The 22,201-nt window shown below is 35.8% G+C and overlaps 1 protein-coding gene across 1 annotated transcript in view; it reads right to left on the bottom strand.

The window, feature by feature from the left end:
* Positions 1–3,083: 3,083 nt before the first annotated feature.
* Positions 3,084–22,201, bottom strand: part of KDM7A (lysine demethylase 7A) — a gene marked incomplete at its 5' end in the record, with an annotated part of 42,968 nt that continues 23,850 nt past the window's right edge. Inside the window, 9 exons of the mRNA XM_026863850.1 lie at positions 3,084–7,263; positions 8,037–8,313; positions 9,398–9,483; positions 11,265–11,473; positions 11,620–11,768; positions 14,046–14,143; positions 19,432–19,589; positions 20,114–20,238; positions 21,679–21,888. Of these exons, the coding sequence (XP_026719651.1) occupies positions 7,169–7,263; positions 8,037–8,313; positions 9,398–9,483; positions 11,265–11,473; positions 11,620–11,768; positions 14,046–14,143; positions 19,432–19,589; positions 20,114–20,238; positions 21,679–21,888 (1,407 nt within the window). The remainder of the gene's footprint in view (positions 7,264–8,036; positions 8,314–9,397; positions 9,484–11,264; positions 11,474–11,619; positions 11,769–14,045; positions 14,144–19,431; positions 19,590–20,113; positions 20,239–21,678; positions 21,889–22,201) is intronic.

Here is a 22,201-nt window from a genome sequence, read left to right as displayed (position 1 = left end):
GCAGTAAAAGCGTAATTTCAAGGGCTCCCAGGAGAAATACTTCTATACTAAGAAAAAAAAGTTTATATAGAAACCAACACTCAGCATGACTGACTTCATATTCATTCTACTACTCAGGTTTCCATCATCAATCCAAAGTTACATCTAAACAAAACAAACAAGAAAAGGTTTGGTTGAATGTGTTAACTAGTAAGCCACCACAACAGCTTCACAACTTAAGCGTGTCATGACAAACTCTCTGGAGAAAGAGTTGAACTTCACTAAATGTACACAAACCCAAGTTTGTAGGCACTTTACAAGGGGGTACTCTACTGAAAATGCAGTAGAATATTGTTGATTTTTTAAAAAAGCCCAAAAAACTTCAGTCTTCAGATACTAAGAAGGGTACCATGCCCATTCCCAGACTTAGAAATTCAATTATTTTGCCATATTTGCTAGCATTGAAATCTTTAAAAGCCATTTCCCCATCCTCCCCAAACAGAAAAGCAGAAAAACAGAAACTCTTTTAATGGAAATATGACTCCAGCTGCTGAAGACTACCCAGTAGCATTTAAAGCAGCACTTTGAGATATTTCACATATTTTCCAGTGTATTATCTGACCTATTATCCACCAAACAGCAGTCACAGAGAAAAGCTCTGGAGTAAAGGTACCAAAACCAAAAGGATAAATAGTAAAGGTGCTTATATGTTTTTATATGGCTATGAAACTTGTATTAGTGGCCCACTGAAGCGCTCTCTTAAGCCTTTAAGACCAAAACATCAGTATGAGAAGCAAGTTCAGTGTGACCAATCCAGATGAGTCTGTCTGAAGGAAATGTCTAAGTTGTAGCATTGCTTTTCAATCACAGCAATCAAAACTTTTTTGAAATACATGGTTGCTCTGATAAGACAAACAGCTCTTTCAGATATTTAGCAAATCTCTGGCTAACCAGATTTAAAATCAGTTTTAACACACTAATTGAAAAGATGTAAAGGCATGTAAAAATACAGCAGGAACTGATTCCTGGACAGATACATATATTTAATCTTCACCACCTGTACTTAAATATTGATTTTTCCTCATGATTTCTTACTCCACTTAAATTTGGTTTTGAAACAGCTGAGTTTCTGAAAACAAAACAATTTCCGCCCCCAAAATCTACAACACTATCATGTTTTAAATTTTAGGCCACATAAGTTACTAGTCTGTTGGGTTTTTTTTAACTAATTCAATCTTATACTTAAGAAGTACATGGTTTGATGAGGTCAGTATTCTTGTTCTTTGTAAAGTACCTGGCACAAGGAAGTCCTCATCCATGAACAGCTCTCCTAGTCATTACAGTCAACCATAAATTCCCTATAAACTAAAAGCCAGGCTAAGTAGTAACCTTGAGCAGCTGCAGAGGATGCTTGGATCAAACATCTTTCACCACCTGGTTCCTTAAATGCCATTGATGCATCATTTACCTAAGGCTCTCATAAAATGACCATCACTGGAATCTAAGCATCTGCCTATCACAGCACTGAAGCAGTTCAGTAGCATGGAGCACTATTTGCAGAAGAAAAAGCATTACATGAAGTGAGTGTAACACAGTAATGCTTCCATTACCCCCAAGTAGAGTATCCACATGCAAACACTGTACTACCACATGGAGTCAAAATAGGGAGCATGGACACCTGTAAACCAGAAGATGACATGTGGTGGGAGAAATCAGCAGAGAAGTCATCCAGGATAAAAGCAAGTATAACAGAGTACACGGAAGTGTGACAGAGAAATCTCTTATTCCAGAAACTGCATGTACTTAAATAAGGAAAAAAGAAAAAATGAAACCAAGAGATGAGTCAGTCATCAGTAGCATGAAACAAACCTGAACAAAATCCCAAAAACCAAGAGCAAGAACACGAAAATACCATTTGACACCCTTTTTGCAGTTCTAGATCTGCTAATATAATGGATCACAAACACTTCCACATCCCTTTTATATTAGGATTCAAACAGAATAGACATGTTAACAAAAAGCATTTAGTTGCCATATAATATGCTTGGATTGAAATGAGGTTTGCACTTTGAAAAAAAACCAAAACCAAACAGTATGAGAATATTCCCTCTCACATTTCTCCAGAAAATTTCTTCTTTAAAATGTGACAAGTAACGGGCACAGAGATTGGACCTAGAAAAGCATTCTTCTCCTCAGGATATTCTGTACAGTTTTCTGTATTTACACTGAAGCAAGTGAACAGAAGTCTAAAGAAATTAAACACTTTAGAGTGCTAAAATCAAAACATAAGCAATACAATTTTTTAATTTCAGTATTTTAAAGTACAGAAAGTGGAAACTATGAATATCAAATACAAATTTAAACAAAGCCACTTGACCTCCCCTAGAATAATCAATGTGAACTACTTATAGAAACTTACAAATTTAAAGTAAAATCAAAACAAAATAAATACTGTACATACACTTTCCCTGCCTGCAGGCAAAAGAGGATGGGAAATACTGTTATGAATTGAAAAAATGCTCTTAAAGCTGCAGCATCCCATTTCCCAGCCAAATACTTAACACAGTAGTGCGTTTCTGTAAAAAGGAAGACACACATACACCGACCCCTATTGAGCAGACAAGCTAATATTTTCAGAGACTTTAGAAGGAAAGATAGAAATTAGACTATGAGAGTAGAAAAAGGAGAGGAAAAGACAAACGGGCCAGCAAAACGTTACTACAAAACTAGTAAATATAGCCAAGAACTAGCCCCCTTTTTTTTTTTTCTTTTTTTTCTTTTTCAAATTCCATGTTTTTTTTTAAAAAAAGATTCACCAAAGCATTGGCAGCAATAAACATTTCCCAGCAGAAGTGACAATACATATCAATATAATCTCTTAAAGTGATCCCTTTCATTCCCTTCCCACAGCACGAAACTCTTATGGCTTAATTTATATTAAAAGTAGAAAAAGACTATTTTTCCAAACAGAAATGCAGCCTATGAAGAACATGCATTTCCTTATCAGTGCTACTTATATTTCCCATCCACTGCATGGTTTACTACTCATGCGCTCCCACAAAAAGGGTTACTAGGGTGGTTTTTGTTGGGTTTTTTGGGTTTACTTTTTTTGGAAAAATGGATGTTGCAGCTTTTAATCTTGTTTAACCACAAACAGTAAGGCCCTTGGTTCCATTTATATTTCTTCTGTGAAAGAGTGGCTCTGGGCTCATTCAACCCCAGAGCTACAAACAGCTTTTAATGGTCTGGAAGTATTACATGAATGAAACTCTGGAAAGACACTAGATTTGGGGGTCATGGTGGGAGTGTGAAGGCATGGTTGGGCCTGTGGAGCCTAAACAGGGCACTGGTTATAGGCTTGTAGTACCAGGTCGTTCTAACTTCAGTTCTCCTTAGTCTCCACAATTACAAAAAGGGGGTAGCAAGATTCACATCAGCTCTGACTCTGAAACCCTGCAAAAATTTTCCACATTTACAAGTTCATGGCCTTGTGAATGAAGATAGCTTATGCCATACAGCAAAGCCTAGGGAAAGCTGAAGCTTCTAAAATGTGATCATGACACTGTGCTCTCTTATATCTCTACTAAACGTAACACAAGCACTTCAATCACTAAAAAAACCAAAACCTCCCAAAACCCCCATGTAATCAGAAAGCAACAATTTTAACTCTCAACATCTAACCCTTTCAAAATTGTCTTTAAGAATGGATTCATGTAGAGTATTATAGGTTGCATAGGTAATCTACCTCAGAGGTCAACAAAGGCTACCTTGTAGCCAGGGTTTATTAGCAAGTATAGTAGGAGAAGAAAAGGGAAAGTTGCTGGAAGAGTCTTTGATATAGTTTCTAGGTGGTCTTTCCACTTTCATGTTCATTTCTTTTCTTTCAATTGCAGGAACGTGAGAACTTAGAGAATGGGAAAACCCCTATAATATTTCATTTCCTATTTTTCTGTCTACAAACAAAAGTTTTATGCCAAATCCAAGTTCTCTGACTTTTCAAAAAAGATTATCCTAGAAAACGAGTTACCATAACAGGCTTAATTCTCTTTGTTGTCCAGTCAGTGTTCCCTACTCCCTCTCTTTTCCACCCAAAGTGAGACAGCAAGGAAAAAAACAGGGCTTTTTCTCTCCACTACAACAACATGAGGTTCAGGCCATCTACAGAAAGATTGGTGCAGTAGTGTTTTCAACTAGAACACAACAAAAATATCCCTACATACAAGTACACAAAACAAGTGAGGTCACCACATCCTCTTCATGAGCTACCAGAAGACTTTTCCCCCTTTTTTCTTTTTGAATACTGCTCATTATGGCATTTTTTTAAAAAAAAATTACTTGTTCTGAGGTGGAACATCAGAACTAACTTCTGCTGGAAGCATGGATATCTGAAGAAAATGGGAATGAACCTCTGCCTGTTGACAGCCTGTGAAGAAACTATTACATAAATTCATGACAGTGGAGAGCCACTTTGAAGGGAAAAAAAAAAAAAAGATAGAAAGTAAAGAAATAATAAAACCAAGAAGAAATAATATATATGGGTCCAGCCACATTTGTGTTCCAATAGTAATATATAGATAAATAATGCGGATGGTCAAAAAAGAGTCTTTGTATAAGCCAGTCACATGTACAAGACAGCATACTTCCTATTTTAAAATTCCTTACTCCAGATTCTATTCCGGCATACATCTATTTCAGATAAGTGTTCTCAAAAATCTGCCTTTAAGGAGGGAGAGCTCAGTCTTCATTCTGCTCTGAATCCAATTGCTGCTCTAAACTCCAACTTTCTATTCTTAAAAAATTAAAGAAAACAGTTTGGTTCAATATGCTAGAGCTAAAAGAGTTTCCAAAGCCTGGTATGCATTAATCCATTTGCTCAAACTTAAGCACAGAGAATACTTATACGGGTATATTATTTTAACTAATATTGACAACATAGTTTATTTCTTTGACTTACTTTGGTGAGAAAATATTTTAACTATGTTCTAATACGCTCTTTTAACTATTTCCATCTGGAAAACATAGCACCTGAGAACAGCAAGTATTTAGAGTCACTTTCAGCACCTTTAGAGTACCTCTTAGCTTATCTTCTGCTTTTTAGAAATCCTTTGTTACCTCTATTCCCAATAGTCTAAACAAGGCTGATAACTTGAATTAATTTTTTAAAAAATAAAAGGACTGAAAACATGCTTCTGTAAAACCATATTTAGGAAAAAAAGGATAAAAAAAAATTCACCCATACGCACACACACAAAACTATAAAGTTAAGCCAATATAATGTAAAAGCAGGGCTGCAAAAAAAACCACTCAAAGTTGTAATTTTCAAGCTCCAGAGGAAATAAAGCCATCAAAGCTACCTGACTTACTTGCATTATGTTTTGATGTTTCTCAATTTAGAAACAGAGTAATATAGCACTAAATAGTCTTGACCCTGCAACAATCAAAAACACCTGACATCAGAACTCTTTCCATAAATTTGTAAAGGCATTCATAATCTAGCCTAGATAAAAATAACACTGCACAAATATTCTAGAAAGTCCAACTGAATTTGTTTTTAAACAATAACAAGAGAAAATTATTCCAGTATAGAATATGGAGAAAGGAAAAACTGCTATGGAAAGTTAAATCAATTCAATTACTTGGATAGCTATGCCTGAGTATTGTTACTCTTAGCAACCAAAAAAACCCTCAAACAACAAACAATATTGTTGTCACTAGCATATTAACGTTTACAGTTTGGCTGGACCCTGCAAAATGCCCTTTTTCCAGAGTCAAGTAAAAGTATTCCCCTTTCCGCCTTCGTCCCCATCCCTCAGAAGTTAAATATTTAATTTTATATTACAGAAAAATACAAATTTAAAATCAAAAGTATTTACAATAATTCAGAATCAGCATTTGCTACCAGCTCTGTAGGAGGCCTGACAAATGATCATTCTGATACCAGTAAGCTACTTAATGCTTATATATGCACCAGTTAAGACTTTTAATTGGCTGTCTCACCCAGCTTTGAAAGAAACACACATTCTACTGCCTTCCTGACTCTTCAGTAAAATGTGTTTAAGTATAACAGTAATATTTTAATGCTTCTTCCATGCTACGTTAAGTAATACACCAAATTTTAAGACGGCAATGTATATCTTATGAGTTATTTCAGAGTAACTGTTCTGAAGAAACATTTATCTTAACTGATGTCCCCGTTCCTCCAGAAAGATATATTACATTTCCCTCCTTTGTACCAACTCTTAAATAACCTGTACAAATACAATTACAGGGAGCCTTTTTACAGAAGTAAATCATCACAGACAGGAGGAAAAGTATGCAGTCCAATTTGGAGGAAAGGGGTGCAGTTTAAAACAAGTTAGCTACTGGACTGACACAAGAGATTCTTCTGTCTTTATGAGTCTCTTCTAGTCCATCAAATAAATAAAACTGTATTAAAGAGGACAGGTCAAAAAAATAATCAAGCTGGCAGAGAATATGCAACTTGCAAGTCAACAGAAGCCCAGCCAATAGCTTACAAAAAGCAGGAAGAAAAAAAAAAATTCCATATGCCTTAATTTAAAAAATAATTAATAATGCATCTCACCCCTATTTAAGACTATAACCTGAATATCAAATTTAAGAGTCCAGACTAATCACAATTAATGTGGCTCTCCACTGCACCAAACATACATTATCAAAACAATTAAAAACTTTCACATTCTTAAATCTAAATTAATAACCCCCACAAAAGTCTTCCAAATAAATAGGTTTTTAAAATGAATTTAAAACTTGTCAAAATCTATCAGAAATAAATTATTGATAAACCACCTTCATCATCTTCCCCTCATTAATTAGCTCAGAAACTACCAGCAACAAATGATATACAAGCCCTGATGAGAGACTACTTCTCACAGTCCATGTCTCTCTGAAGATTTCCCCATTCCCGTATGGTTATTGCTGAGCAGGTGTGGCACAGTGAAAATGCAGCATTGGGTTGGTTTGTTTTTTTTTTTTCCTTTTTTTTTTTTTTTTTTCTTTTTTTTTTTTTTTTTTTTTTTTTCTTTTCTTTCTCATCTTTGTTCATCAGGCAGTGTTTTATATGGTACATGCAAGTCTGCTTCAAGCAGAGGAATAACAGCAGCTCCAGGCTCTGTTGACCTCAATACTGGTCTGTGTAGGAAAGACAGCAGTAGTAGAAGTAGCAGCTACATTAAACAAAGAAGCGTGCATGGCCATTCCGATTCAGCTTCAAGATCTTCCCAAGTCGCTGTTTAGCAGTTGCCATTCCTTTCTTTGGACGTTTGCCTGAAAAATGAAATCAAGTACTTCAATCAGGAATTTCAGAATAAATTTTTATCATCAGAGAACAAAGATGAAACCCAGCTTTCAAGCTGAAGCAGACAAATTTTTCACCTGAATCCATTTTAAAAAGAAACCAAAACCCTAAACCTCTTCATTTATCTGTTTGAGAGCAAACAAACAGGAAATCAGAACTGTAAAAAACCCCAAGAATTGTTTTTCCTAAACTCTAGCTAGAATTATCATGAAGCAATTATATTATTTACCAATGTCCCCAGTCTAGGGAAGTGCATTGGGTATGGTAGGGAAGAACCTAAACTGAACTTTCTGAATTTTGATCAAGTTATTCACTTGAGTAAATTACAGAAAATAAACTAGAAACTAAAAACTAAATAGTATGATCACACTATTTTTTGAAGTGTCACTGCTTTTAAACCCTCACTTTTATAAAAAAGTCTGGTTCGGGCCAGTGTTTCAGAGTATAGTTGTGGTTCTGTTCCCTGTACTAAATGCGTAACAGATACACCTGAAGAGGTGCAACGGTAACTGAAAGTTTCATCTGGCCACACATCCAGTTAGAAAATCTCTCTTAATTCTGCCTCCACACATTCTGTGCCAAAATCTGAGCGTCCAACCCATACTTATTTTTCCTCAAGCTCTAAGCCTGTCCCGTTTTTCAGTTTTTGCATCTAACGGTTCTTTTTGATGTTTACAAGCTCCTTTTCCTAGGTTGGTTTTTTTTTTTCCCACTCTGGTAAGATGACAGAGATAAACATTACCTTTTGTCGCCTGGTTGCTGATAGGGGGTGGATTTGATGCTGGCCTCTTTGTTGGATGAAGTGGTACAGACAAGGATGTTTCACCATACAGCCTGTCAGGGCTAAGGCTGCCATCACTCAGCCGACATTCTCCTTGAATTAGACTGGAGTCTCGTGTATACTTGCCATGCTGAAAACTCAAGCTGTTGTTGTGGACTATACTTCTGTTTTCCTGAACCTTATGACTGACTTCTGATGCACCCTCTTTCTTGTTATATTTTTGAGTTTTACTTGTATCCTAGTATGGAAATGAGGAGAAGAAAAGTAGTGTAAGTTAATACCTCCTGGCCACAATTTCACTCTGTTTTTTCTAATTATACTACTGTATCTTTGAAAAAGATATTTCAGTTCCACCAGTGACTGACCACTTCATGATTCCATCATTTCTTTTAGTATAGATGCTTCTAAAAATAAGATACAATATAGTATCTCTGTGCAAGCTTTTCTATATGCACTTAAGGGCAACAGTACAGATTAAATACACATACTAATGTACTCCATTTCTCTACTTTTTAGTTTTAGTTTGCAGTGATCAAAACAAATGCAATTGCTCTTGATTAAACTGGCCACTACAGAAAGCCGTATCACAGCCATTGATTCAATATTCAGCTGATGAGAGAACAAACGCTGAACTGGGAATTATATAGTTAGATATTCTTACCAAAAAAAAACCCAAACAACAAAGCATGTAGTTAAAATACAGCTATTAAATAGCACTTTTATTTTGAAACTTTAACTGTTCTATTTAACTCTTTAATTGTTCTAATACTTCTAGTATAGACAAGTTTCAAAATACTGAAGTTCAGAGTGTAAGACACACAACCTTTCATTTATATATACCTTGCTGGATTCCACCTAGACATCAGAAAGCAAAAATATTCCTACCTGCTGGCTGCTGAAAGGTTGTATCAGTTTGGCAGTACCAATTTCCTAAGCAAGTAGCTTTACTATAAATACTACCAACAGGTTCCACTTGTTCTGATGCTCTAGTTGGGAATAACAATGAATAAATAATATAGTGCTTTCCTAGTTAGACTGAATGTAAATTCACACCTTTTTAATAAAGTATTTTTTGTTTTTCAAGATACTACCCTGAACATCTTAATACTAGCTACTACAACAGAATAGAGTTTGAAAGGAAAAAAACCAAAACAACAACAATGAAAAAATGTAAGTGTAATACAGAGTTGCCAGAACCAGAAGTATCTATTATCAGATATGCAGTGTGGAAAGACCTATCCCACCATGCTTTCTGTACTTACAACTTCATGATCCGTTTTTCCTATAAAAATGTGTTCAAACTGTTTAAAGTATTCTTTTACCTGAGGGGTAATCCTCGAAGCTTCATTCAGGTGTCTAGCCCATGCTGAAGTCCCCAAGTCTCCTTCCTCTTCCTTCATAGACCTACCTAAAGAGGAGTTTGACAAGCTTAAATTCTAAAATCACTAGCTAGGAATACAGAGTTAATTATACATTTGAATGACTTTAAAATTAAAACAAGAACAAATACTACAGAAAATATTTCCTAGCTATGAAATAAAAGTTGTCAGAGCTGCCTGGTTCTACACACCAAATGGGGAAAACAATCTCACAGTATAAATACACCTAATTAAAGATCCATATGACACAGTAAGGTCAAATATAATCATTCAAACTTTGAAAGTATTGATGTTGAAGACAGCTTTTTTTTGTTACACTACAGTCTTCTATCATGGCTTTGTATCATGAGGAGTTGATAGAAAGATGGACCCTTAATTTTCAGGTATTATTTCTAAGCACTGATGTGCTATTCAGGTACAACATATAGCAGATCTATGCTGATAGGCCTACAGAAGAAGTGTCCACATTGAAAACACATACTGGGAGGGGACATAGCCAAGACAGCCGACCTGAATTAGCCAAAGGAATATTCCATACCATATAATGTCATGCTTGGCCATAAAAACTGGGGGCTGGAGGGAAAGGCAGTGTTCCAAGGTAAGTCATTGCTCAGAGACTGGCTGGCCATCATGTGCTTGCAGAAGGTGGCAAATGAGTGCCTTTGCACCACCTGCTTCTTTTCTGTTTCCTTCACTTACTAAACTGTCTTTATGTCAACCCATGAATTTTCTCACTTTTGCTCTTTCTATTCTCTCCCCCATACCACAGGGTGGGGAGAGAGAACAAGTGGCTGTGTGGGTGCTTAGCTGCTGGCCCAAGTCAACCCACCACAATTTAGAAACCTAGATATTATGTTTTTCATAAAGTTACAAAGATGGAAAGGCACTGTACATGTCTGTGTGGTGTGCTGTTAGGGTTTTTATTGTTGGGTTTATTTATTTAATTTATTTGGTGGTGTTTAAGGACATACAGCTTCAATTACCAGAACAGAGTCCATGACATCACATTAGGCTTTCCTGTTATCCATGTAAACAAAAAACAACACACTATTAGCTCTCTGAATTAGCACGCTATTTGTTGGTGCGGTTCTATTTGCTTCACATCAGCAAAGCTATAATCCTCTTCCATTTCTTTCTCAAGCAAAGAATTTTCAAACATAATGACTCTCTCTCTCTCTGTTCCAATAAGTGATTTTGATTCCTTTGAGGGATTAGTGTTAGTGTTCTGTCAGTCATTCCCAAAATGCATTTAACAGATGTCTGTTTTCCAGACACCAAAATGCCACTGACGAAAAAATTGCCTCTAAATTCTCTTCAAGATTAGAATCTCCTTTAATACACTGCATTCATAGTAGAATTTCAGCAGTAAAGCCAAATATGTCTTCCAAAGACACATGAAAAATCACCAAGCAGATTCCTATGAGTATGTAACACACATGCCATGAAAGCTGCAACCATGAAAGTTCTGTCAATCATTTCTGAAGGAGACTACACTTTCAATAGGGAGACTACACTTTCAGTCTAGCCATAACTTTGCCACTCTTCTAAGGATGCCACAAAACATCTAGATGGCAGTATTTAGAAGACCTGATGACCTCAAGGTAAGTTTGTCCCAGTTTTCAGAAGTAACATTTACTTTTTATAGGAAAAAAAACCAAACCAAATAAAACAAAATCAAAGAACACCTTTTTAAATGTCAGTTTGATTTACTTAAAAACTTGACTACAAATCTAAAAACATAACTAAGTGCTCATTTCAAACACTTTGTCCAAGAGCAGAGAGCAGCAGTGTCATTAGTTCAGATACCTACCACATTCTATTGTCTTGTGGCTCTGAGATGACTGTCTGTCTTTATGCCGACTCCTGGGGTAGCTTCTGTGTTCCTGAAGAGAGGTTCTTTTATCTGTGCAGTCTGTGCTTTGAGTATGACCTGGTAAACATGTAGTATAGTGCAATCCTGCCATAGAAAGCATGCCCTGAATAGCTTCTTCTTCTGTACTTGTCGAGGTAGGACATTCCCTAGAAAAATAAAGGAGTATTAAGCAGTTTAAAAAAGAACCCGAAATTTCTCTGAAGGAATAATTTTTACATTGGCATAAAGCAGAACCATAATTATGTATGATAAGGTCTAACAGTTTATACACAAATTCCCATAATGTGCTTACTTTTTACTGGGAGTTTCATTTCTGGATGGCTTCTGGGTATTTTGATAAAGGTCTCTTGTGACCTTAGATTCCTCTTTGAAATTTGATGTTACTTCCTGTTTCTCTTCATCACCTGAGCTTTCTGACTCCTCTGTGGAGGAATCCTTCTGCTGAAATGAGAGGAAACAATATGCAGAATGGTCACCATGCCTCCTAAATAGAGATAGTACCTTAATTTATACTAAAAATTCAATAGCTTCCAGGCTCAACTTTTTTTATATTTATAGTACTCAGAACGCAGTTGGTATGAATATAGCAACCGAGATGCTATACATCCAAATTTTGTTACACTAATGCTACATGCTCCAGAAATACAGAAAGCACCTCCGAAATCCATTTTCCTACAGAAAACACTAAACACATTAAACCATGCACAAATAATTCTATTCTCTTTAAAGAGAGCATTGATTATTCTCATCTGCGATATTCATAGAGAAAAAAATATGGAAGTATGGTTCCAAGCAGCAGCCAGAACTGATGCTTATTACATATAATGGGACACATCCTGCCTCAAGTAACTGTTTCTGGTTCCTGCTCTCACAAAGATAACTTTCAGCAACAGCATCTCTCTGATGAGTGACAGAAGCTCTCAGGTAAATCCAGAACACAGCAGGAAAAGAAACCACAACAGCTGTTGCCTCTCTTACAGTGGCACAGCCTCATTTCATGAATGAAAAGGCTATTCAACTCCAGCTGAGATTACAGCTTGTACGGGCAGGAGCTTCTCAAAGGTGGAACAAACATATGTGATTCAATATGCCTTTACATGAAGCAAGGGCTATTAACAGATATGATCCACCTTGGTAATTCAGACTAATCTATTTACAAGTACAGAGAATGCCACAATTTTTTTCAAAGTCAAGGAATATACATGACATTCAATAAAAGTGTTGAAAGTGGAAGATCAGAACATGGAGGAATCATCATCCTTCAAGACTGACACCACTATTCCCATCATCAAAAACGAAACCGGAATGAATGAAATGCATCATATCACCAAAGGATGTTTTTATACAATAGCTTCATTCACAAGAGCATCTTGTTAATCTTTGACACTTGGAAAGTGACACAAATGGGCAATTAACTTAGAACTGTGACTCAATGTTAGTAATAAAGCTATTATCTTGTTTTGTTAAGATCTTCTCTGGTGCAATATAAAAACATGAAAAGGATTTACAGGATCTACTGAGATAGTTCATTGTGAATGTATCCTTACAAAAGGCAAACTTAAACACACAGAAAAATTATTCCATTAGATACTATTAGATATTAAGAAGCAGAAAAATATAGAATGAACTAAGAGAGTAAATGGCATTAATATAAAACATTTCACTCAATGACATAATCATCCAAAACTGGCTATATTCTCCTGTGAAGAAGAAATATATAACTTCTGAATAACTGTGTGTCTTCAGAAAGGAAACCTGATGAGCCAAAGTTGCTGACAACGCAGTTTAGGAAACCAGGAGAAGCCACACCATGAAGGCTATCACTTATTCCAAAATCTAGATAAGGTAATGATGGATGACAACAAATGGTAAAAATAGATCCTGACCACCATGGAAAAAGTAGGAATTTGAAGACTTCAGGTAAAGTCTTATAATAGGCTGATGACTATAACTACAACCAAAGTATTAGCTTTCCAGAAGCACAAAACTAAAGTGTGATGGAATCACTCCACCATACTAGCATTTTGCTGCTATCCAATTAAAACTGAAATTAGTAAATCAGAGCACAATTTTTCAAGGGAAAAAAAAAAAATCATAAAAATATTTGTATATACATATACACATTTCTAAACACTAAAACTCGTAGCAAAACACATGTGTAAATATACATGTATGTGTGTGTGTGCATTTATATTTCATTTAGTTATAAAGAAATCACTACAATCTAGACCCTTAAATAGAGCATTCCCATTTATTTCAAACACCTCAATAGGATTTAACCACTTCAGCTTATTTTAAAAGCTGAAGGCCTGTAAGATTGTTTCCATTTAACCATCCTCTAAAATGAAACTGTGTGGTAGACACTCGAAATTCTAATGATAAAATTTAGACTTGTTACAGAAGAAATTAACAAAGCAACTAGGTTCTAACTTTTCCGAGACTTTGCATGTTCCAGAGCAGGGTTCATCCTCTGCCAGCCCCACTTTAATGACAAAGATCATAAAATTTCGTTTAAGATACCATATCTCGTGATTTTTCTCAACACTAGAATAAATGAAGAATGAAACAGAACCATAACTAGGAGATATTAACTTGAACAAGAATTAAATACTTGGTTATTGCTCTTTTAACACAAACTTTGACCAGATAAATTTGAACTGAGTGAGCAAAATTACACCTAATTGCTTGGTTAACTTTTGTGACTTTTTCTAGATATACCTGTGTAGTGCAATCAGGCTCAGATTCTTCTGAATCAGAAATATCAGAGTACTCTGAGGATCCATTCCTGAGTTCTGATTTCACACTTTCAAAGAACACTGTGGAGAGAAAAATTAAAATATAAGACCCAACATTTATTACATGTAATATTTAGACAATTATTTTGGAAGTAAAGAACAAGAAACATCTATTTAGTTTTTAACAGTCTGTAAACAAAAGCACATCCACACACTGAACTTGTTTACAAGTCAAGTTTGCTTAAAACTCCAATGAGTTGCCTGCTGTTGACCAACAGACTCCTGAAGTGACTGACTGGATGAAGCCAGAGGAAATCACATGCATCAGGAACATGTATTTTTTCTCTCCTATAGAGCACAGACTCCACAGATTGCACATTGGGCTATTTCTGCTTTTGCATATAGGCTGGAGTCAGAGAAGTGGCTCTCAGAAAAAGTTAGACGTAATCATCAATATTACTTTATCTTAGACTCTCTGAACCTGGAATTTCTTTGTTTAAAAATAAAAGCAGTTATACAGAAACACCATTCATGAAAGTCAGAGGATATGAAGTGACTTAAGGGTAAAAATAAATAAATAAATAAATAAATTAATTAATTAATCAATCAATCAATCATTGCACTACTTGCAATTTTACTTTTTTACACCACAATTTACTGGCATATTCTGCCTGTTTTGTACTACTACAGAGATGCCAATCAAGGTTAAAATGCTGATCTATTCAAGAAGATTAAAATATTACTGCAGTGATACACAATATACTTGCACCAGTTTTTATCACAGAAAGACCTGAAAAGGAAGAGGAGGAGAGGAAATACCAACCTTAGACAAGCTTTTTGCTAGTAGTAAGATAAAGTACTAATCAGAGAATGAGGTGTCATAATAGGCTGGCATATGACATCAAAAACATGGCATATGACAAAGCAATCAATCAAATCAGCCACCTAGTCCACATGATTTACTTTAAGTGCTGAAAGAACTCATGAAGTAGCTGAGCAGCTCTCAGAAGCATGTACTCTTGAAAGACATCATTATGACCCAAACAACCACGAGTAGGAAACACATTTGAACTGCTTGGAATCCAAGGCTCAAGGCCAGTCGGCTGTACGTAAACCTCTGTTAAGGCTGCTGGCAGAAATCTTGATTAAATACAGATTTGTGAAAGACTACAATATGCAGTTTAACTAGCAGAAGTTTTTTTGAGAAAAGCCAAATAGAATTTTAAAAATTATGAACGTGTGTCAAGAAGGTAGTGGACAAAGAAAGCAACACAACTTTCTCAAGTTTCCAAGCACTTAGTTTCATATAAAACTGTACTGAAAGCAAACCAACATTTTAACTTTACTTGTCTTCATTCCAGAACTAATTTCTGATCTGTGTTTGTTCGGTTTTGGCATAGTTTTATACAGAACTAGATAAACAGAATGCTGTTCTTCATAACTCATTAATTATGCAAGCATCAAAGATGTACCCTATAGATACTGCAATTCTAGTAGGATTTTGTTCCTATTGTAGACTCTGGCAAAGCTCACATACAGGCATCAAATATATTTCAAGGGATATCATTAACTTCTAAACACTGAGTAAGTGGAAATTATTTTTAGAGTCAGAAGAAAGCTAAGAATGAGACTGACTTTCAAAAAAAATAAATAAATAACGGTTGGAACCAAAATCCAGAGAAGGTTAACTAAACAAGATACTATTAGAAAGACTGGTGAGGAATATTGAACACAATATTTGAGCAACAATACTGTATAGGAGTTAAGCTACATAATGTTCAACATATGACAATAAAATATTCTGAATTAGCATAGCTAAAAAAAAAAAAACCCAAGGGATTTCTGATAACTCAAGCCTCAGCTCATTTCAAAAAGGCAAACAAGATTCTATAATAAGCAACGGCATGCATGATACAGAAAATAAATTTGAGCTATATGACAGTATTTTCTTTGGACTACTGAATTTTTCAAAGAAAAAAACTGCTCCAAACTTAGAAAATTTAAAGGAAGAGGCAAGAACAATTAATGATATCTAAGTATGCTCACATATGGAGCTTCAGATCTTGGGCAAAACTTAATGTGTGAATAATGAACCACAATTTAAAAACAAATTAACTTCATGAAGGCCCCTCAGGAACTTTTATTCCTTCTGTCTTAAGGAACTGGAAAATCCTAATTATTACAATGACAAAACTATTAAGAGGAAATGTGAGTCTTCCCATAAGAAGGCAAAAGATTCAGCAAGACAGAAAAAAACCTGGACATGTACATAATTAACTATCTACAGCTAACATTAAGATTAGTCTCTCATACTTCAGAAGCCCTCTTGCCTTCTCATAGACATTAACTGATGATACCCTGCTAAGAGGGACAAATCTGCCTACTATCTGGTAATATGATCTAGATTGAACAGCTAAAGCCACCTAACGTGTATACTGATACATTCCTGGTTCATTTGGGGCTGGGTACTAGCATATATGACATAACACACTGCATGAGCCTCAGCTCTGATTCAGTTTGGCTATGCCATATTCCTAAATGCAGCCAAACCATTTTTACTACTTCATTTTGCAAGCTCTGTGCAAAGCAGTCAGAGAATACCAGTTCTCCTTCTGCCTTATACTACTGAAAAAGCCAAGGAAGCTGCATTCCTTTATACTCCTCTTAGTAAAAAATCAAAAATAAAAAAAATTTTTCAATCCCAATTGCTTTCCTCCATGTCCCCACCACTTTCTACACTCCTCCGCAAAAGATTACTGTAGTTTTCTCACTCTTCTCTTTCACATACAAGTTTGAGATACATTCAGTGATCTTCACAACACATCATGTATTATTAGGACCCCTCATCTCTTCATCCATTAATGTGATTTGTAACTGAGCTTTAAAAACAAAACAGTCTAAATTTGGATTTTGCTTTTTCTTGTTTGTGGGTTTTTTTTTTCTAATTACCTTGGTAATTACTATTATTACTTTAAAATGAAACTGATCTACCCTCAAATAAAGTTATGGCTCTGCATGCTTCCAGAGACTGGGAATACTTAAGAAACTGGATGAATGAACGCAGTCATTACCTCTAAAATCAGACTAAGCTACTGTGAATTCAAAAAATTCTATAAATCACATTCTCTTCATCCACACAAAGTATCTTGCTCTATTAAGCACAGCACTTGATCTTTGTGTCTCTGATAACACTGGGTCACCATTTAGAACCAGGATCTTGGCATGACACACACAGCTATATAGAGCTTGATCTGTTTAAAGGCATCTCTCCGCGGACATTGCCTCTTGGCCTAAGTCCTGGTACGAACTATGGAAGGTGGGAGCTGTTACAGGAACAGGCAGTTCTTTTTATGGAATTCTCTGAAGAAGTATATATTCTCTCTCTTTCTCTCTCTCTGTAGACCTTCAGCTGAGGCAAAAAAATAATCAAATGTAGGTGATCTTTAATAAGGAAGTTTGAAAACTCTCACTATTCCACTAAAATTATAGCAATAGTCCTGAGTACTCAATTTTTGGAAGAACTATCTCAACATTCACTTCTAGTTCCAAGTACATTTCTTACATTTAGATACACACTACCATATTCATTCTTTATCAAATAAAAGCAACAATTTTGAAGAAAATCTACCATTTCTCTGTATGATTTAATCTTTGATTTAAGTGTAAAACTTAGATTAGTTTACTTAGTTTAATTCTGAAACTGGATAAACACAATATACGCCTAAGCCTTCATTCAACAGGTTGTTTGCCTTGTTGGTTCATAAGTACCCAAGAGGGACTTCTTCCCTATGCAAATTTTTTAATACTGTCCTCTGTGATCTTTGGAAGCACAGTAAACAGTGGTTACAAACCGCTGTGTTAATGAAAATAATTAAATATTTTATCCAGGCTGACAATGGACTCAAATACTATTATGGATTGTTGTGCAGAAAATGAAGGGAACTGTACATCTCTAGAGGAGTCCTGTTATTTTCCAAGCATTGCCCTCAGTTTCCTAATACATACCCTCATGAGCTCTACTGTGAAAGGATGTGACTTTTATAACTAATCAGAGTTGAACAGCTATGTTAAGGACCAATTTGTCACTGCACACAGATAGCGCTACTAATAATAGGCACTGAAAATAGGAATTCAATATTGATACTTCAGTAATACACTGTGTGATCAGCACTGCTGAACACTTGGCAGGAAAGCTTGAGGCTACAGAAAGACTGAAAAAGATTAACTCCAAGTGAAGGTTTGTTTGAAGTACTGAAAAGTGGGGTTAAAGTGTTTTGCAGATAACGTAAATTCTTACCCAGCCTTATAGGCTACTGCAAAGGTTGGAAGTATAAGATTTTATTAATGCTACGTTATGTTTGATCACTTGTATGGAATAAACCTATCGATTAGCAAAACATACAAGATTGTATGATCAAGTATGTAATCACCAAATGAAACAGAAAAGGGAAATATAAAATATCTATTAGTTGCATGTTATGATCTTTTGTGTTCAGTTTTGGTCCCTGCTATACAAAAAAGATGTGGCCAGGCTGGAGAGGGTCCAGAGAAGGGCCACAAAGATGATCAAGGGACTGGGAAGCCTGGCACATGAGGAAAGGCTGAGAGAACTGGGTCTGTTCAGCCTTGAGAAGAGAAGGGTTGAGGGAGAGCTTATCACCATGTTCAAGTATTTAAAGGGTGACTACAAAGAAGATAGAGACTCCCATTTTACAAGGAGCCGCATGGAAAAAGTGGAGGGGTAATGGGGACAGATTACTTCTGGGGAGATTCTGATTGAACTGAAGAGGAAAATCTTTCACAGTGAGAACAATCAGCCACTGGAATAATCTCCCCAGGGAAGTGGTGGACTCCCCCACACTGGACACTTTTAAGATTCAGTTGTACAGGGTGCTGGGCCATCTTGTCTAGACTCTGCTTTTGCCAAGAAAGGTTGGACCAGATGATCCTTTCCAACCTGGTATTCTATGATTCTGTGATTCTTCACAGTGAATGATGTGATGAACTTTTCATACTCAAGTATATTCTGGTCAAGAAAAATCAGCATTCTTACATTATGAAACAGACAAAAAGGAACAAATACTCATCTAGAACATTAATTAGACCTCCACTCTGAAAAATGCTGTATATAGTATTCAAGATGGCACTAACATAAAAAGTTGTTTTACTTTTCAACTCTGTCCTGTTAGCTTCTTCAGTAGACAGATAGTATTTGATAAATACTTTTTTGTAACTTCTAATATTGCTTCTCTGATCTACTAGTTTATCCTCTCTATACTTTGGTAAAATTTCAGTCTGACTTCACAGTAGTTACACCCTCCTCAAGATCATAAAAATGTTCAACTGATAGGACTCAGAGATAAGCTTACTGTTCAGTGGTTTCTGGGTATCTGCATTCCCTTCTCCTTCAAATCCTGAGGGCTGGTCTTCTACCTTAACAGTTGTCTTTTTCGACCTTGTCCTGTCATCTTCATCTTCACTATCTGCTGTGTAAAGACTTCGATCTGTAAACGGGCATCTCTCATCTCTGTCTCAGAAGAAAAAAAAAAAAATCATGTTATCCTTACAAACCTGAAGCAATTGTTTTCCTTTCATTAGTTACAACACACTCTGCATATACAACAGTAACATTCTCTTATCTCTTCATTACAAATTGTACATATTCTCATTTTACTCCCTGTACAACTGTCATTTCCACAAAAATGCAGTTTTACATCAGAATATTTTAAATTTCCATCACTCCAATAGATGGATACAAAACAACCATTTCTACTTTGAAGCATTCCCTTCGGTACAAACCCAACTGAGCAACTGAATGAAATGCTGTTAACAAAGGAACATGTGAAGAATATCCTCTTCACTCCATAACCATGGCTCCACTAGGGGACAGCAGACACAACAGGCAACACATTCCTTCTATATTCCTAACATGAATCTTACTGGTACAAGAGAACTTAGATCTCCACAAACAGAAAAGAAGTGTTATTAATAATTCACATGCTCCAGACCATAATGACTAGGAAGAAGTGATCCACAATCAACCCTTTGTACCTAATTATTCTTCCATTTGACAGCAGAAGGCGAAGATCATTGTCTTTTGCTCGCCACTCAGGTACTGTAGAAGATGGCTGAAAGGGCTTGTTAAACCTCCCGTTCAGTTTTGAGCTTGTGGTATCCTAAAGAAGTAAAAGCAATGTTGCTTATTATTTATTTTTATAAATTCAATTGTTTTTTTGTGTTCCACAAAAGCTTAAACTCAGCACCAGGATGGTTTCCTTCCTGATAATTATCTGAAGAAAGCTCAGACAAAACATGTTTGGATGTAAAAAACAGCAGACAGCATTATCTCCTTCCTTGAATCACCTATAGTCTCCTGAAGCATCTAAACCAACTACAACTTCACTATAATACTTCTTTTATGTTGTTTTTGGAGAATTATACCTGTATTCAGAACAAAGAAATACCAATAGAATCAGGCAAGTCAAAAGCTGGTCTGGATTGGGTATCTGGTCCCTGGAATTAGTATTCCAGAACTGGTTTATAGGACAGTAAAACATCAGTAAAAGTAACCTGCCATAAGCAGAATTTTCTTAGCTCAAAGCAATTTACATTTGACATATACTCTAAAGCAATCAGCAATATGCTTATGTGCCAAACATGTAAAATAATTTTATCTTTTTTACAAGTCAATACTGATACTGAACAATATATTTCTACATTAAATGACAATGACTAACACTCCTAAACATTTGTTTGTAGCAATGAACTGCACAGGTTAACTATTTGTGGTAAATTTTAAGTTCAGCTTCCTGCCTTTGGGGCTAAATCTATGTCTCTTGTTCATGCCTTATGAAGGTCAATATAAGGATCCAAATAAGTATTTCTCCACTATGATAGTCCATCTTGACCCAAGTAAATTTGTCAGTGTTTCTTATTCTCAGAAAGCTACTAATTTCCTTTCATAAAGCTTACTTATTTCCATTCTCTCACTCCTTCCATTTCTGTTGCTGTTTTTGGAAATAAGGTCATCAAACCTCAAAAAAATAGTTTTTCAAGAGACTACATTTTGCTCATTCACTCTGTTATACCTTTGTAATACAACCACAGCCCCACAATGGAGACCAAAGGCAGCCATAGGCTTACTGGTAGGGAGGTACAGTCATACAGTAAATAGGAACATGACTGAAAAACAAAGCTAATCAAAATATAGTAACTCAACTGTAAGAAGCAGCTATCTAAAAGCACGTAGCAGGCTGGCTCAGCCTCACCAAAAGAAGGCTTTGCAGGCTCCCTTTTCTTTACAGAAGTGATTCAAAATAGTACTTCATAGCTGCAGATGTCCTACTTCAAAAACTACTTGAAGTAGGTAGCAAATTCACCGTGCTTTCTGAACCAAAAGGCTGAAGGAACCTCCACAGAAAAATTATCAAGAAACAGAGAAATTCCTATCAGAAAAACTTGAAAGAAAGAAAGAAAGAAACTGAAAACAAATTTATCCATATTTCATATGACAAAGCATAGTAGCCTATATTCTTATGCATGTTAAAAGCTTTTCCCTTTCAACAGAGATTAGAAATCTACTTTTTTTTTTTTCTTGCTCATAACTTAATACTTGCCTCCTCCCACGGTGACATCTCCAGTCTTTTCAGTACCTCCCTAGTGTGGAGTTCCAGGATGTCCAGATTAGAAGGAGTTTTGGTAGCATGGTCTCGCAGTTTCCTCACCCTTCGTCTGGAGTGGTGAGGGGAAGCTGTTTCATGCGAAGACCGTGAAGTTGGACACACACCAAGAATTCCCTGAGTTTTAACTAGTTTGCTGTTTTCCTCCTTTAATCAAAAACACATATTTCAGAATAGTCTCATAGCAGTAAATTCATGTAAATTCATGTATTTAAGTGCTGCTTCTTATTAATCTAATTAAATTTAAATAATATGAATAAAATTGCTAGACTTTTAGAGAACTACTACATATTTCCTACGAATTTGATGTGCAAAGCTTAGTTCTACTGCACCTCTTTCCTGTTTAGGGCTTTAATACTCTCCCATAACAGTAGTGCTTAACACCAAAAGTTACCACCAAAATATAAGGTTTTATTCATGAAGGCAGCATAAGGCAAAGATGTATTATACCCAACAAATC

The sequence above is a fragment of the Athene cunicularia genome, assembly GCF_003259725.1.
Source record: "Athene cunicularia isolate RWA chromosome 1 unlocalized genomic scaffold, athCun1 chr1_part2, whole genome shotgun sequence".
In the NCBI taxonomy this organism is placed as follows: domain Eukaryota; kingdom Metazoa; phylum Chordata; class Aves; order Strigiformes; family Strigidae; genus Athene; species Athene cunicularia.
This window is presented reverse-complemented; position numbering and strand designations above follow the sequence as displayed.